Here is a 16247-nt window from a genome sequence, read left to right on the forward strand (position 1 = left end):
GGAGGGCTACCAGCAAGGTTCTGAGGAACAAACTGTGACTATTGTCTTTCTTAAGTATTTCACTGAATGTAAACTACTTAATAAATCTGTTATACTGATAACCAACATATACCTGTACCCATACTGGTTTGCTGTAGTCACGCACAAGTCAGCCCTGTTGGATTAAACTGCATCCTGAAAGTAGCAAGAAAGTTATAATGTGATTGACTCTTAACTGCCCTCTGAAATGGACTAACAAGTCAATCAGTTCAAGGGCAGTCAGGGATGGGCAACAAATGCTGATCTGCCAGCGGCACCCACATTCCGTGAAAGAAGATATAAAAAGGACTGTGATGTGTTACCTTGTTAACTCTAAATATTGAATCTTGTGGATTCAGTCACCAGATAATCAAGCTCACAACAACAGATTGGCTTTTACTGACTTTATTAACAGCACTGCACTAATACAGACAGAGTATAGTTACCCGATCCAGAGAACAGAGATAGTACAGTGGATTCTGAGCTCTCTTCTCCACAGCTCTGATCTAACAAGCAGCGACTGCACTGTCAATATTTATATTTAACTTGTTCACTACATTCATGCTCAGCCCCTGTTCAAACCATAACCACAAGGATATCTGTGCATTGCTCTGACTATGAGCACCAGACTGTGTCACTATCACACACAGATACCATTTCCTTGTTTCACATCTCTGTAAAATGACTATCTCTTTACACATCCCCTTTCTACACAATTGCAGCAGACATGAGCAAGGATGTGAGGCTCATTAATCTACACCTGCATTTCAGAACAGCAAAGGTTACACTGGGGCAAAGGTTCAGTCATTTTCCATTACAGGTAAAATACAGAGCAGTACAGCAGAACACTGGCAGCTTAACCGAGTCTCCTCAGTCTGCAGGCTCCTGATAAATATATTTCCTGAGTGGATTTAAATTTAAACCAGGTTTGCAGGCATGATGCTCTAGTCACACATCGAAGTTGAGAGAGATGCTGTGGGACACAGGCTAAGTCCAGTCGCTGAAAGTAATTAACAGACTGGGTTTTGTGTTTAGTGTTCCCAGGCATGTTACTGATATCTACCATAGATCCCAGGGCTAGGAGGGGCACTCTGGAAGGTATGGGGAGCTGGGTCTTGTCTCTTAGAGTAACCAAAGGTATGAGAACTGAAATAATCGAGAGTTAGAAAGGAGGAAAGGCCCAAAAATGGAGCAGTCACTAACAGGACATCAATTAGACTCCTCTTATCCTGGAGAAATATAGAACACAACGCACTGCATTTCCACGAAAACTGATACATTTGACAGAGATCCAGAATATTAAACTCCAGCCCAGTTAGAGGGATTATTAACATCTGCAGAAACAAAGGATGTGATTAACGGCAACCCCTGCAGTCACCTGTGAACTCGCTGGTGTCTCAGCAAGAGATGATCGAGCCAATCCTTTCCCACACATGGAGCAGGTGAATGGCCTCTCCTCGGTGTGACTGCGCTGATGAGTTTCCAGCTGGGATGGAGAACTGAATCCCTTCCCACAGTCCCCACATTTCCATGGTTTCTCCGTGGTGCAGGTGTCCTTGTACCTCTCCAGGTTGAATGATCTTCATGCCTCGTCTGCACACAAAACACGTGTACAGTTTCTTCCTGCTGTGAATGGTGCGATGTTTTTTCAGACTGTGGAATTGGTTCAAGCTCTTTCCACAGTCAGTGCACTGGAACACTCTCACTCAGGTGTGTGTGTTTTGGTGCTTTTCCAGTCACAGTGATGTTTGAAATCTTTTCCCACAGACAGTAGAGACAAATGTTTCTCCTTCCACATTCAAAGGCCGATGATATGCAGGTCCTGATGAATCGAGTGACCCTGTTCACTCTTGATGTGATCTTTGGTTTGAGTTTTCTGTCTGCAAATCTTCCCCTTCTAATCCTCTGTAAAAGGAGTTTACAAAAGTCATGACTGTCAGTACAGGTTAGAAATTCAGAACAGAGAATTCTAGTTTAATCGAACATTCTTTCTTCTCTCATTTCCTAAAGATGTAAATCCCCATCCCACACACTCTCTCCCTCTTTCTTGTGCTGAAATCCAAACCTATCACACCAACTCCAACATTTTACCTGTCAGACAACTTTTCTATCCTCCCCTGAGATGCTGACTCTGGCTGGGTTGAGTTCTACACTCACTGGTTCTCCTCTGTCTCGTCTCCTGAAGGTGCTGACTCTGTCTGGGTGTATGTGCTCTCTCCCCCTCCTCCAACACTCTGGTCCTCCCTTTCCATTGTAATATCTCCCAGTTATGGGAATGGTCTCTGACCGCTCTCCGTTCTCCTTCTTATACAGACACTCCTCACTGTCACTATTTTGATAGAATTGTACAGCACAGAAGGAGGCTGTTCGGTCCATCCCACCTGTGCTGGTTCTTTGAAACAGCAATCCAATTCTTCACATTCCTCTACGCTTTCCCCATAGCCTTGTAAAGTTCCACTTTGAATTTCTTTTTATCTAGTTCTCTTTTGAAAGTTATTATTGAATCTGTTTCCTCTGCCCTTTCAGGCAGTGCATTCCAGATCAGAACAACTCACTGCCTAAAATCATTTCTCCTCACCTTCTCCCTGGCGCTTTTGGCCAATTATTTTAAATGTGTCCTCTGGTTACTGACCTTCCTGTCACTGGGAAGTTTCTCTCTCTCTGCTCTGTGAAAACCACTCAGAATTTTGAACACCTCTATTAAATCTCCCGTTAACCTTCTCTGCTCTCAGGAGAACAATCCCAGCTTCTCCAGAGAACTGAAACCCCTCATCCCTGGTATCATTCTAATAAATCTCCTCTGCATCCTCTCCAAGGCCTTGATGTACTTTCTAAAGTCTTGTGCCCAGAACTGGACACAGAATCACAGAATTGTTACAGTAGAGAAGGAGGCCATTCAGCCCATTGTGTCTGCACTGGCTTTCTGGAAGAGAAATTCCTTCAGTCCCGTTCCCCTGCCTTCTCCCCATAACCCTGCACATTCTTCCTTTTCATATAACTGTCTAGTTCCCTTTTGAATGTTTCAATTGAACCTGCCTCCACCATATTATCAGGCAGCGTATTCCAGACCGTAACCACTCGCTGTGTGAAAAAGTTTTTCCTCATGTCACTTTTGCTTCTCTTATCAAATACTTCAAATCTGTGCCCTCTTGTTTTCGATCCTTTCATGAGTGGGAACAGTTTCTCTCTATCGACTCTGCTCACGAATGGGAACAGTTTCTCCCCATCTACTCTAGCTGAGATCTAACTAGTGATTTATAAAGGTTTACCATAACCTCCTTGCCTTTGTACGCACATGTGAATTGGGAGCAGCAGTAGGTCACTCGGCACTTCGAGCCTGCTCCGCTATTCAATAAGTTCATGGCTGAACTGATTACTCCACATTTCCACCTACCCCCGATCGCCTTCCACCCCCTTGCTCATCAAGAATCTATCTACCTCTGCCTTAAAAATGTTCAAAGACTCTGCTGCCACTGCCTTTTGAGGTAGAGAATTCCAAAGACTCACGAAACTCTGAGAGAAAATATTTCTCCTCATCTCTGTCTTAAATGGGTGAGCCCTTATTTTTAAACAGTGACCCCTAGTTCTAGATTCTCCCAGAGGGCGAAACATCCTTTCCACATCCACCCTGTCAAGACCCCTCATGATATTACATGTTTCAATCAAGTTGCCTCTTAAATTCCAGCGGCTACAAGCCTAGCCTGTCCAATCTTTCCTCGTAAGACGGCCCGCCCATTCCAGTTATTAGGGTAGTAAACCTTCTCTGTACTGCCCCCAAAGCAGTTACAGCCTTCCTGAAATAAGGAGACCAGTACTGTACACAGTACTGCAGATGTAGTCTCACCAATGCCTCCATTGTTCTCTCTGCTTCTGTTTATAAAGACAAGGATGGGGTCTGCTTTTCAAGCAGATACATCACGACACAGAATCACAACAGCGCAAAAGCAGGCTATTCGGCCCATCGTGTCTGCAACGACTCTCCGAAAGAGCAATGCACTCAGTTCCATTGCCCCCTTGCATAAAATACACTTCCCTGACCGGGAATCGAACCCGGGCCGCGGCGGTGAGAGCGCCGAATCCTAACCACTAGACCACCAGGGACTTACTGCGAACTGAAATACGTTCATATATAGCTCCAGTTCTGCCTGATCCCATAGGCCATTGAAAAATTGTGCCATTTCGTTTATTTTGCCTCTGCTCAATCTTCCTTCCACAATACATCTTGGTTTGATTAACCCACCTGCTGGAACCGCGCTCTCTGCCTCAGCCCCTGCCGGCCGCGCATGCTCAGCTTCCACCGCCTGCCCGGTTGATTGACAACCGCTCCGGACCAATTGGCGGAGCAGGGGCGGGGCAGAAGGCCCCCTCCAACCAATCGAAGTGGTCGAGGGGCGTGGCTTGCGGCATGGAACAAGGTGGGTCCCCTGTTGGTCCTCCAGCTCCACACCCTCTTTCTATTGGTCCGGATCCTCCGTCGATCACCCGGGCATTGTGAGCTGACAGGTGAGAGGTCGCTGGTGGGAGCGGGCAATAAAAAAAAGAACCCGGTGGGGGGGGGGGGGGCGAGGTTTACAATGGCCCAGGCCTGAATATGAAACAATGAATATTCTCCACTCTCACAAATGCAGCCCAGACAGGATGGGCCAAATGGCCTCTTTCTCTTCGGTGCCAATTCTGTGATGGGCCGGGTGGATTGCTTTGGTTTGGTTCAGGATGCGGCCGGAGAGAAGCTGGAAGCGGCGAATATTCATTGTTGCATATTCAGGCCTGGGGCCGCGCTCTCTGTTTATGCTGAGAGGAAATGCTCGGCTGCATTTGCTAACGACGCAAACCACGAGGTGGCGCAGTATTTGCACATGCGCATATGCAGGCTCTGCAACTGGAACGTCACTGTCTGTGACGCTCAGGCAGCTGCCGGGATTAAATAAAAGCAAGAAATGCTGGAAATACTCAGCAGGTCTGGCAGCATCTGTGGAGAGAGAAGCAGAAACGTTAACTCTCCTTCTCTCTCCACAGATGCTGAGTATTTCCAGCATTTTTTGTTTTATTACAGATTTCCAGTATCTGCAGTATTTTGCTTTTATTATTTTGCTACGATTAAAGATAGCGCTGCTCAATTGTGGAAAGATCCTTCACTAGTTACACAGACTGAAAAGACATCGCACCATTCACGGTGGGAAGAAACAGTGCATGTGTTCTGTGTGGACAAGGCTTCAACTGATCGTCCTCGTGTCTCTCTGGGTTGGACATCCGCACCACAGAGAAGCAGTGGAAATGCGGGAACTGTGGGAAGGGATTCAGTTGCCCGTCCCTTCGGGAAATTCATCGGCGCAGTCACACTGGGAAGAGGCTGTTCACCTGCTCTGTGTATGGGAAGGGATTCATTCAGTCATCCCACCTCACTGAGCACCAACTTGTTCACACTGATCAGAGACTTTTTATATGTTCTGACTGTGAGAAGAGATTTAAAAGTAAAAGCAATCTGCTGAGCCACCAGCGTGTTCACATTGGGGAGAGGCCATTTACCTGCTGTGTGTGTGGGAAGAGATTTGCTAATTCACACAAAATGCTGAGACACCAGCGAGTTCACAAGTGACTGCAGGGACTGGATTCTGCTGTTAATCACATCCAGACTGAATCCTGATTGGAAGTCTTTTACACAGGGTTCAACACTAGGCCGCTTGCTTTTCATTTTAGATTTAGAGATACAGCACTGAAACAGGCCCTTCGGCCCACCGGGTTTGTGCCGAACATCAACCACCCATTTATACTAATCCTACACTAATCCCATATTCCTACCAAACATCCCCACCTGTCCCTATATTTCCCTACCACCTACCTATACTAGTGACAATTTATAATGGCCAATTTACCTATCAGCCTACAAGTCTTGTGGGAGGAAACCGGAACACCCGGAGAAAACCCACACAGACACAGGGAGAACTTGCAAACTCCACACAGGCAGTACCCGGAATCAAACCCAGGTCCCTGGAGCTGTGAGGCTGCGGTGCTAACCACTGCGCCGCTGTGCCATTTATGAATAATTTAGACTTAAATGTAGGGGCCATGATTAAGAAGTTTTCAGATGATACAAAAATTGAATCTGCGGACTGCAGGAAGATATCAGTGGACTGGTCAGGTGGGCAGAAAAGAGGCAGATGGAATTCAACCTGGAGAAATGTGGGGAAGGCTGACAAGGCAAGGGAATACAATATTACTGGTAGAATACTGAGAAGTGTGGAAGAACAGAGAGACCTTGGAGTGCGTAGGTACAAATCCCTAAAGATCACAAGACAGGTAGGTAAGGTGGTTAAGAATGCATACAGGATACTTCCCTTTATTAGCCGAGGCATAGAATATAAGAGCAGGGATTATTTCCAGAATTTTCTGTTGATGAAAGGTTACAAACCTGAAACGTTAACTCTGTTTGTGTCACTACAGATGCTGCCAGAGCAGCCACGTATTCCCAGCATTTTCTGCTTTTATTACAAGAGCAGGGAGGTTATGCCAGTTCTGAAAAAAACACCAGTTTGACCACAGCTAGAGTACTGCATATAGTTCTGATCACAACATTACAGGATAGGTTTTTATTTGATGGGATGTGAGCATTGCTGTCAAGGCCAGCATTTATTGCCCATCCCTAACTGCCCTTGAGAAGGTGGTGGTGAACTGCCTTCCTAAACTGCTGCAGTCCATCTGGTGTAGGTGTAGCCACAGTGCTGTTAGGAAGGGAGTTCCAGGATTTTGATCCAGTGACAGTGCAGATTTCCGACATTGGGGTTATTGGAAATCCATCTTTGGCTTCTTCTGACCAGCCAAAGCTTTCAATGCAGCCCTGTCTGTGATTGGTCAGTGTCTGTGACTGACAACGGGCTGCCTGGGGCTGGGTGAGCATTGATTGGCTGTTTGGAGCACAAGCGCTCTGGGATTGGCCGCCCCTGCTGTTTTCGGGCGGTTTGGTGAGTGACCGAGTCAATGGGAATGGCTGCTGTGGAGCTCTCAGAGAGAGAGGAAGGCCGAGGGGAGAGGAGGAAGCAGGCTAGCATGTAGCCAGAGGCGTGGGAATGACTGGCGTTGAGGGAGCAAAGGTGGAGAGAGAGAATTGGGAGGGAGCAAAGACAGAGAAATGGACTCGGTGGGGGGGGGGGGGGAGGGAGGTGGTTTGATCACAGAGAGGGAGGGGGGAGAGGCATAGTGACACAGACAGAGAGAGGGAGATACACAAAGAGGAGAGACAGACAGAAACAGGGGGAGAGAGAGAGAGAGAGGGAAACAAAGCGAGGGCGAGAGATAGACACAGATAGAAGTAGATAAAGAGACACAGAAAGAGAGGGATGGGGAAATGGGGGGTGGGTGAGAGAGACCCACAGAGAAAGAGGAGACACAGAGAGGGGGTGTCAGAGAGAGTAAGGGGAGAGAGACACACAGACATGGGGAGAGAGAGTCACAGTGATACAGATGGAGGCGAAAGAGAGACAGACACAGAGAGGGAGAAACAGAGACACATTGAGAGGGAGAGAGACACAGATTGAGAGACAGACACAGAGAGAAGTAGAGAGAGAGAGAGATGGGAAAGAGGGAGAGAGAGACCAAGACAGAGGGGACATACAGAGAGAGTCACGGAGAGGCAGACAGAGATAAAGAGGGGGTAGTGAGAGCGATCAAGATCACTCCCGAAAGATAGACATCTATCCAGAATACTCTGCATTGCTGATTCAAGTGTGTGGACAGACATTGACAACTTATGCAAGCAAATACAATATCAGGTATCTCACGAAATCAGTGTTCAACATAGTGACGAGAAATAAGTTAATAAATTAGTCTTCTCATTTAAAGCTTGTTCACAAAAATGCACATTTTTTGTTGTTTTGCTCACCCCTATGTAGGACAAAAATTTTAATGTGGCCCGTCACATGAAAAGGTTGGACACCCCTGCAGTTTCTGACCTTCAGACTCAAAAGACCAGCTTTTTAAAAAACGGAGCTGTCAATTTCACTGACAGTTGCTGCGAGTAGGAACTGCTGCTTCTGACCTTCGGGACAGCTTCATTGTTTTTTGGACGGCTTAAAAAAAAAATCAGAACTGACAGTCTGGTGTTTAAAATTTACTTCATCCTTCATAATTACATGTACTAACTGAATTAAATGTTGGAATGCTGAGGTCATTTTGGTAATTTTATACAAATGCATTGGTTCACTGTCTTGATGGTAATTGAAGGTAAACAAAGGGAAAATTAATGTTTCTACACATCTGAAGTTGTCTGGAAGCATTTGTATTCATTGCAGATTATTTATAGTGCTACATGATTCCTTATCAAAAAAGAAAATTCAGATTTTTGTCTTCTGCCACTAATTTTCAGTCCTTTTGGTCTTTGGCCACTCTCATCCCGGAAAATAAACCCACTTAAAATAAATAAAGTCTGCATTAAAATAGCAGTCAGAGGAGTTCACAGGAGCGGGGTTTTAACTGATGGTACAATTACACAACAGACATTTACTCTCCAGATAAAGAAGGTCCTGCAGCGTGATTCCAGGAATTCCCTGTTTTATTGATGTGCATGTTAGATATCAGGATAACTAAAAATACACGACCCAGAAGGGTAATAGGCAGTTATTCTGGGACCAAATTAAATTTTTGTTTTTCACTCCGGGGGTCAGTTAGTTTCTTTAGAGTTGGATTATCATTAAAGTGACAACATGCACGGTGTTCACCCATTGATCTCCCTGGATTCATCATCACCTCACAGTTGGTGTCACCTTTCTATGAAGTGGAGGTTGTTGTACTGTCTAGAACAGGGCTGTTCAACATACAGCCCCCAGGCCAGAATCTGTCTCTCTGTCTGTCCCTCCCTCCCCCTTGCTCGCTCTCTCTCTCTCCCCCCTCTGTCTCTCTCTCCCCTCATCTCCCACACTCTCTGTATCTCTCTCCCTCCCCCTCTCTGTCTGTCTCTCTCACCCACCTCTGTCTATTTCTTTCTCCCTGTGTCTTTCACCCACTCTCTCTCCACCACGTTCTGTCTCTCCCCCGTCTCTCTTTCTCTCCCTCCCTCTCCGCGTCCCCTGCTCCGCACACCCCGCTCCGTGTTCCCCATGCTCCGTGTTCCCTGCCAGCTGCTCCACATTCCCTGTACCATGCTCCCTGCTCAGTGTTCCCCACTCTGTGTTCTTTGCTTCATGTTCCCTGCTACCTGCTCCCAACAGCAGCTATTCCCAATACCAAATATTTACCATGCCTGGTTTATTTAAGTTGGGGTAAGCAGAGGCGGGAATATGCCCAGTGTGCAGGATATAGGATATTTACTGAATAGTGCAAAAGCAACATGGGCGGTCAATCCCAGTGTGCCTTGCCGCATTCCACCAGTGCTAATGCTGCTCAGGCAATCCCTGTCAGTCACATGGAGTGACCAATGATAGACAAGGGTCCCCTGCCTGTCAGACATTTGGGCGAGCCGTCAATCAGAGCCAAGCCGGGCAGACTGGTGGGCCAGATGGAGTCCTTCAGCAGGCTGGATTCTGGCCCACCCTGATCCAGATTCAGCAGAAACAGACCCCAATGGAAAATGGTGTGGCTTGTTTTCACTTTTCACCACAGACAGTGTTTTTTGTATTACGAGTATTTCAGCCCGTGTTTCATTTGCCAAACAAACAGAGTGACATGTTTTCTCGTAGGTTTAAAAACAGAAGGTTAAATATTTTTTGAATGATATTCACCCAAAATGTTCACAATACCACCCATGCATACATTCACTGTCACATGCACATTCAACAGAAGATTGATAGAAGGGAAGGATAGAGGTGTTAAGTGTTCAAGGTGTAAAAGTCTGTTGTTTCAGGGAAAACCTGTGGGATCCTCTTGCAAGTAAAGTTTTAAAGTTGCAGGCCTATTGCCGGTTGACTTGTGTTTGCTGGATCGCTGAAGGCTTCAGTTTGAAGACAGTGCTGGTTTCTTAGTTCAGTTTTCACAGGTGAAGGAGTTGGTTAAAAGCATGCTCTTTTCCCTGCTGCAGTTGGCGTCCAACTGGTCTCAGCAGGATTGAACAATGTTAGCTGGAATGGATCTCTCTCTCAGCCTTGTGCTGGAATTCAAGATCTCTGTTCATGTTGACCGTGTAGCTAGAGAGCCCAGACTGATGACTGATCTTCGGAACTGGAAAGTCTTCTTTGATCTTCAAAATTACCTTGAAAAGGTAAACTCACAAGTGTTAGTTTCGCCCATGTGACTTTAGGTTTCAGATCTTGATAGGCTGGTACAATAGCTTTTGATGGCCCCATTTTGATAATGTGAGGGCTGTTCATGCTCTATTGTGGTGAAGGGTAGCTGGAGATATAGAGTCTGGGGTGTGCCTTCGATTTAGCTATTTGCGTATAGCTCACATCCATGTGTGATAAGCTGTCTCATGTCCACGAAAACTGAGTTAATTGGTTTCAGTTCTGGTAGACATGGATGTGGATTTTAATGTGGGATATGGTATGGGTCATGTGACTTGTCCTCCATTTTGTTGACAGCAAATGTAGCAGTTTTGTAAAATTGTTATAATTTTTATAACTCTTCAGTTTGATTCTGTATTTTCTTCGCTGCACTTCTTGTGAGTGTGATAACATGGTTCAGTCCTGGATGTGATTAACAGCAGAATCCAATCACTGTAGTTATTTGTGAAATCGTTCATGTGTCAGCAAGTGGCATGAATGAGCAAATCTCTTCCCACACATGAAGCAGATGAATGGTTTCTCCCCAGTGTGAACCCGCTGGTGTTTCAGCAGGTTGGATGAATCAATGAATCCCTTCCCACACACAGAGCAGGTGAATGGTCTCTCCCCAGTATGAACTCTCTGGTGTGTCAGCAGGGTGGATGAACAAGCAAATCCTTTCCCACATGTGCAGCATATGTACGGCCTCTCCCCAGTGTGAATTCGCTGGTGTCTCACCAGGTGGGATGACCGTGTGAATCCCTGTCCACACTCGGAGCAGATGAATGGCCTCTCTCCAGTGTGAATGCGCTGGTGTACAGTGAGATCGCTTGATTGCTTGAATCCAGTTCCACATTGAGAGCACTTGAATGGTCTCTCGTCAGAGTGAACACGTTGATGGGACCTCAATTGAGCAGAACGTTTATAGCAATTCCCACAGTCAGGACATTTAAAAGGTTTCTTCCCAGTGTGAACTCTCCGGTGCTTCTGGAGGTTGGATGGCTCAATGAATCCCTTCCCACATACGGAGCAGATAAAGAGCTTCTCCAGGGTGTGACTGCTTGGATGAGTTTCCAGCTCAACTGGATAATTGAATCCCTTTCCACAGCCCCCATATTTACACGGTTCCTCCCCGGTGTGACTGTGCTTGTGTCTCAATAGGCCACATGATCGGCTGAAACCTCGTCCACACACAGAACACGTGTATGGTTTGTCTCCATTGTGATCGGTGCTTTTTCCTTCCATGCTCAAAATCTGATGATATTCAGGTTGTGATAAATTGGGCGACTCCATCAGATCATGATGTGATGTTTGGTTTGAGTTTCCTGACTGCAAATCCTCCCCTTCTAATACCCTGTGAAATTGATTTAAAACAGAAAAAAGGGAGTGTGAGAAAACCCACAGAAACACAAAGGGCAGGTTGTGAAATTGAGCTGAATGAATCTGTGGGGTAATTTATGGGCTGGGGACCCAGTACTGAGCCCTGCAGATCACCACTGGAAACAGCCCCCAGTCGCTAAAACAGCCATCAGCAATTACCCTTTGTTTCCTGCCACTGAGCCAATTTTGTATCCACCTTGCTGCATTTCCCTGGATCCCATGGGATTTTATTTCTTTAACCATACTGCCATGTGGGATCTTGTCAAAAGCCTTGTTAAAATCCATGTAGACCACATCAACTGCACTACCCTCATCTATCTTCCTTGTTACTTCTTCACAAAATTCGATCAAACAAGATCTTCCCTTAACAAAGCCATGCTGACTATCCTTGATTAACCTGTGCCTTTCTAAGTGACAGTTTATCCTGTCTCTCAAAATAGATTCCAATAATTTGCCCACTACTGGGGTTAGACTGACTGGCCTGTAATTATTCGATCTATCCTTCGCTCCCTTTTTAAAGAGAGGTACAACGTTAGTAATTTTCCAATCTTACGGCATTCAGGACAGACAAGAGATTATTTGAGGGAATAACAGAGTAGTGAGAAAGGAAATGCAGATGGATTGTCAACAGGTGTTTGACAAGGTGCCGGACAGGAGGCTTGTTGATAAAATTAAGGCTCATGGTATGATTGAAGAAGTTCATTTTAGATGGAGTTTACAAAAGGTGTTGGACATGGACACAATGCATTTACTGGTGAAGCCTATTCACACACAACAGGAGCCCAGTCCGCAGGCGCGGGGCGGGTCTGTATCTGGAGCATGCGCAATGTCACTTTGATCAGAGCTATGCGAGTGCTGGAGACGCTTTTGCAGCGGGTGAGAGTCGGCGGGGCACAGGGGAGGAATTGAGCCGTCGGGTGGGTGGGGAGGCTTTTTAAACAGCCGGTGTAGACCGCAAGCCCCGAATAAGAACCTCTACATCCTGCGTTTGCAGCTCCGGGGCTTTGTTCCGGGAACAGGCCCAAGTTAATGGCCACCATCTTGGCTGAACGGGATGAGAACGCATGCGCGGCCATCTTGGTGCCGACATGGAGCAAGCAGGGCTTCAGGGTCCCAGTGACCAGGAGAGACAATCATTGACTTGATTCTCACTCTGCACACAGGGGCTGGAGAACTGAACCCAGTCAGAGTAGAGGGAGGGAGAAAACTGGCAGTGGAGGAAAGAAATGGTGCCGATGGTGCGATGGGTTTGGATTTCAGCAGAGGGCGGAGGGAGAGTGTGTGGGACGGGGATTTACAGCTTTGGGGAACAGGAGAGGAAAAAATGTTCCATAGAAACTAGAATTGTCTGTTCTCAATTTCTGTCCTATACTGACAGTGATGATTTTTGTAAACGCATTTTATCGGGTATTAGAAAGGGACGATTTACAGACATGGATTTTATTCTTACTCTGCACACAGCAACTTTCCCACCTTCTCTCCTGAAGTTACTTGACTGACCTTCCAGGAGAGGAGTGGACCTACGGGGAGAACACAGAGTGGGTAGCCGATAGATAGAGCCCAAGGATCATGGCCTGGAGCACTCACCTTCCGTGAGATCAGCAGACCTGCGGGGAGAACATGGAGCGGCGAGCCGATAAATAGAGCCCGAGGATCACGGCCTAGAGCACTTACCTCTAGGAAGAGCAGCGGAGAGGAGTCCAGGCACGCTAGAGTTTGAAAACAAAGTGAGCAGTGATGTCACAGGAAAGCTGTAAGATGATTGGTTGTTGAGTAACTGCTGTTAAGGAAGAACTCTAAATAGCTGGGTTATTACACTACTGTTAGGGTCGTGTCTAAATAGCTTAATAATAAGGAACAAGTGAGTAGCTTTTTTTTGAGTAAGGTTTATTTTAACGAGTGAACTGTATTGATTTTTAGTAGGATTTATCAGTACTAATAAGGTTTTATTAATAATTCTAAGCTGTTGTCGTATTGGTAAGGTTTTTTTTAGCAGTAGCAAAGGATCAACTAATAAAGGAATGGCAGGGTTGCTTCAACCTCGAGAATGCACCTCCTGTGCTATGTGGGAGCTCCAGGATGCTTCCCATATCCTGGAGAACCATTTGTGCAACAAGTGTTGTCAACTGAAGCAGCTTGAGCTCTGGGTTTTGGAACTTGAGCGGCAGTAGGCAACACTGCAGTGCATTCATGAGGATGAGAGCTACGTGGATAGCACGTTTATAGATGTGGTCGCCCCACAAATGAAGAATATGCAGTGAGAGAGGGAATGGGTGACCACCAGGCAATTAAAAAGAATCAGGCAGGTAGTGCAGGAGACCCCTGAGTGCATCTCACTCTCCAACAGGTATTCAGTTCTCAATACTGAGTAAAGTGATGCTTCACCTGGGGAGTGCAGCTAAGAGCCAAGTCCATGGCACCTCGGGTGGCTCAGCTGCACAGTGGGGTACAAGGAAGACTGGAAAAGCCAGAATGATAGGCGATTAAATAGTCATGGGAACAGTCAGGCGTTTCTGTGGCTGCTGACATGAATCCAGGATGGTGTGTTGCCTCCGTGGTGCCAGGGTCAAGGATGTCACTGAGCGGCTGCAGAGCATCCTGATGGGGGAGGATGAACAGCCAGCAGTTGTGGTCCACATTGGAACCAACGACATAAGTAGAAAGAGGGATGTGATCTTGCAGTCAGAATTTAGGGAGCTAAGTAAGAAATTAACAAGCAGGACCTCCAGATTGCTCCCAGTGCCACACGTAAGTGAGTATAGAAATAGAAGGATAAGACAGATGAATGTGTGGCTGGAAAGATGGTGCAGGAGGGAGGGCTTCAGATTCCTGGGACATTGGGACCAGCTCTGGGGGAGATTGGACCTGTACAGGCCAGAGGGGTTGCACTTGAACAGAGCTGAGACTGAGTTCCTTGCAGGACGTTTTGCTAGTGCTGTTGGGGAGGGTTCAAACTAGTTTGGCAAGGGGATGGGGACCTGAGGGTAGTCACAGTTGGGACAAAATCAGAAATGAAAATGCAAGGTGGAAAATTAATGGATGTGACTGGAAGACAGAGGAAACGAGAGATAGAAAATAAATAAAAGAGTTTGGCAGTGCTCAAGCGTATCTATTTCAATGGAAGGATTATACCAAATAAAGTAGATGAGCTGAGGGCACAGATAGACACGTGGCAATATGATATCATAGCTATTACAGAAACATGGCTTAAGGAGGGACAGGAATGGCAGCTCAACGTTCCTGGTTACAGGTTTTCAGATGCGATAGGGAGGGGATAAGAAAGGATGAGGAGTGGCAATTTTGGTCAAGGAAACTATTACAGCTGTGAGGAGGGATGATATGTCGGAAGGTTCATCAAATGAGGCCATATGGATTGAGCTAAGGAACAAAAAAGGGGCACTCACACTGCTGGGAGTGTACTGTAGACCCCCAAACAGTCAGAGGGAGATAGAGGAGCAGATATGTAGGCCAATCTCTGAGAAGTGCAAGAACAAAAGGGAAGTAATAGTAGGGGATTTTAATTATCCCAATATTAACTGGGATAGATCAGTGTGAAAGGATTTGAGGGAGCAGAATTCTTGAGGTGCATTCAGGAGAAAGTTTTTGCCCAGTTTGTAGCAAGTCCAACAAGAGAGGGTGCAGTTTTAGACTTAGTTTTAGGAAATGAAGATGCGCAGGTGGAAGGAGTGGCAGTGGGAGAGCATTTTGGTGGTAGTGATCATTATTCAGTCAGTTTTAACATAATTATGGAAAAGGACAGAGATAGAACAGGAGTTAGAGTTCTCAATTGGGGCAAGGCTAATTTTACCGAACTCAGGAGTGATTTAGTGAAAGTGGATGGGAAACAGCTACTTGAAGGTAAATCAGTGTCAGAACAGTGGGAGGCATTCAAAGGGGAGATTCAAGGGTTTCCCACAAAGAAAAAGGGTGAGTTGGCCAAATCTAGTGCCCCATGGATGTAAAGGAGCATACACGGTAAGATAAGGCAGAAAAGGAAAGCTCATGTCCAACACCGAGAACTCAATACTACAGAAAGCCGATGGAGTATAGAAAGTGGAGGGGTGAAATCAAAAAGGAAATTTGGAAAGCAAAGAGAGAGCATGAAAGAATATTGGCAAGAAAAATCAAGGTGAACCCAAGATGTTTTATCAATACATTAAGAGTAAGAGGATAACTAAGGAGAGAGTAGGACCCATAAAAGACCAAAAAGGTAACCTATGTATCAGAGCGGAAGACACTGGTATGGTTCTTAATGAATACTTTGTGTCTGTCTTCACAAAAGAGGGGGACAATGCAGATATTGTAGTTAAGGAGGAAGAGTGTGAAGTATTGGGTATGATAAACATAGGGGAAGAGAAAGTATTAATGGGATTAGCATCCTTGAAAGTTGATAAATCACCAAGGCCAGATGAAATTTATCCGAGACTGTTATAAGAAGCAAGAGAGGAAATAGCAGAGGGTCTGACCATCATTTTCCAGTCCTCACTGGGTACAGGTATGGTGCCGGAGGATTGGAGAACTGTTAACTTTGTACCTCTGTTTAAAAAGGGAGCAAAGGATAGACTGAATGATTACAGGCCAGTCAGTCTAACCTCAGTAGTGGGCAAATTATTGGAATCTATTCTGAGAGACAGGATAAACTGTCACTTAGAAAGGCACAGG

At 45.9% G+C, this 16247-nt stretch overlaps 1 protein-coding gene and 1 non-coding gene across 9 annotated transcripts in view; both read right to left on the bottom strand.

The window, feature by feature from the left end:
• Positions 1-407: 407 nt before the first annotated feature.
• The window catches only part of LOC137349035 (zinc finger protein 239-like), a 36173-nt gene continuing 20333 nt past the window's right edge, over positions 408-16247 (bottom strand). For 3 of the 8 annotated variants that reach the window (XM_068014295.1, XM_068014297.1, XM_068014298.1), the window contains exon 2: positions 8992-11559. In XM_068014295.1, the coding sequence (XP_067870396.1) occupies positions 10665-11559 (895 nt within the window). In that variant the 3' untranslated portion in view covers positions 8992-10664. The other 5 variants (XR_010969206.1, XR_010969208.1, XR_010969207.1 and 2 more) reach the window with 4 other exon arrangements.
• trnae-cuc (transfer RNA glutamic acid (anticodon CUC)) lies at positions 4048-4119 on the bottom strand. Its single transcript has one exon. It is a non-coding gene; the product is annotated as a tRNA-Glu (tRNA).

This window comes from Heterodontus francisci, chromosome 34 (genome assembly GCF_036365525.1).
Source record: "Heterodontus francisci isolate sHetFra1 chromosome 34, sHetFra1.hap1, whole genome shotgun sequence".
Taxonomy (NCBI): domain Eukaryota; kingdom Metazoa; phylum Chordata; class Chondrichthyes; order Heterodontiformes; family Heterodontidae; genus Heterodontus; species Heterodontus francisci.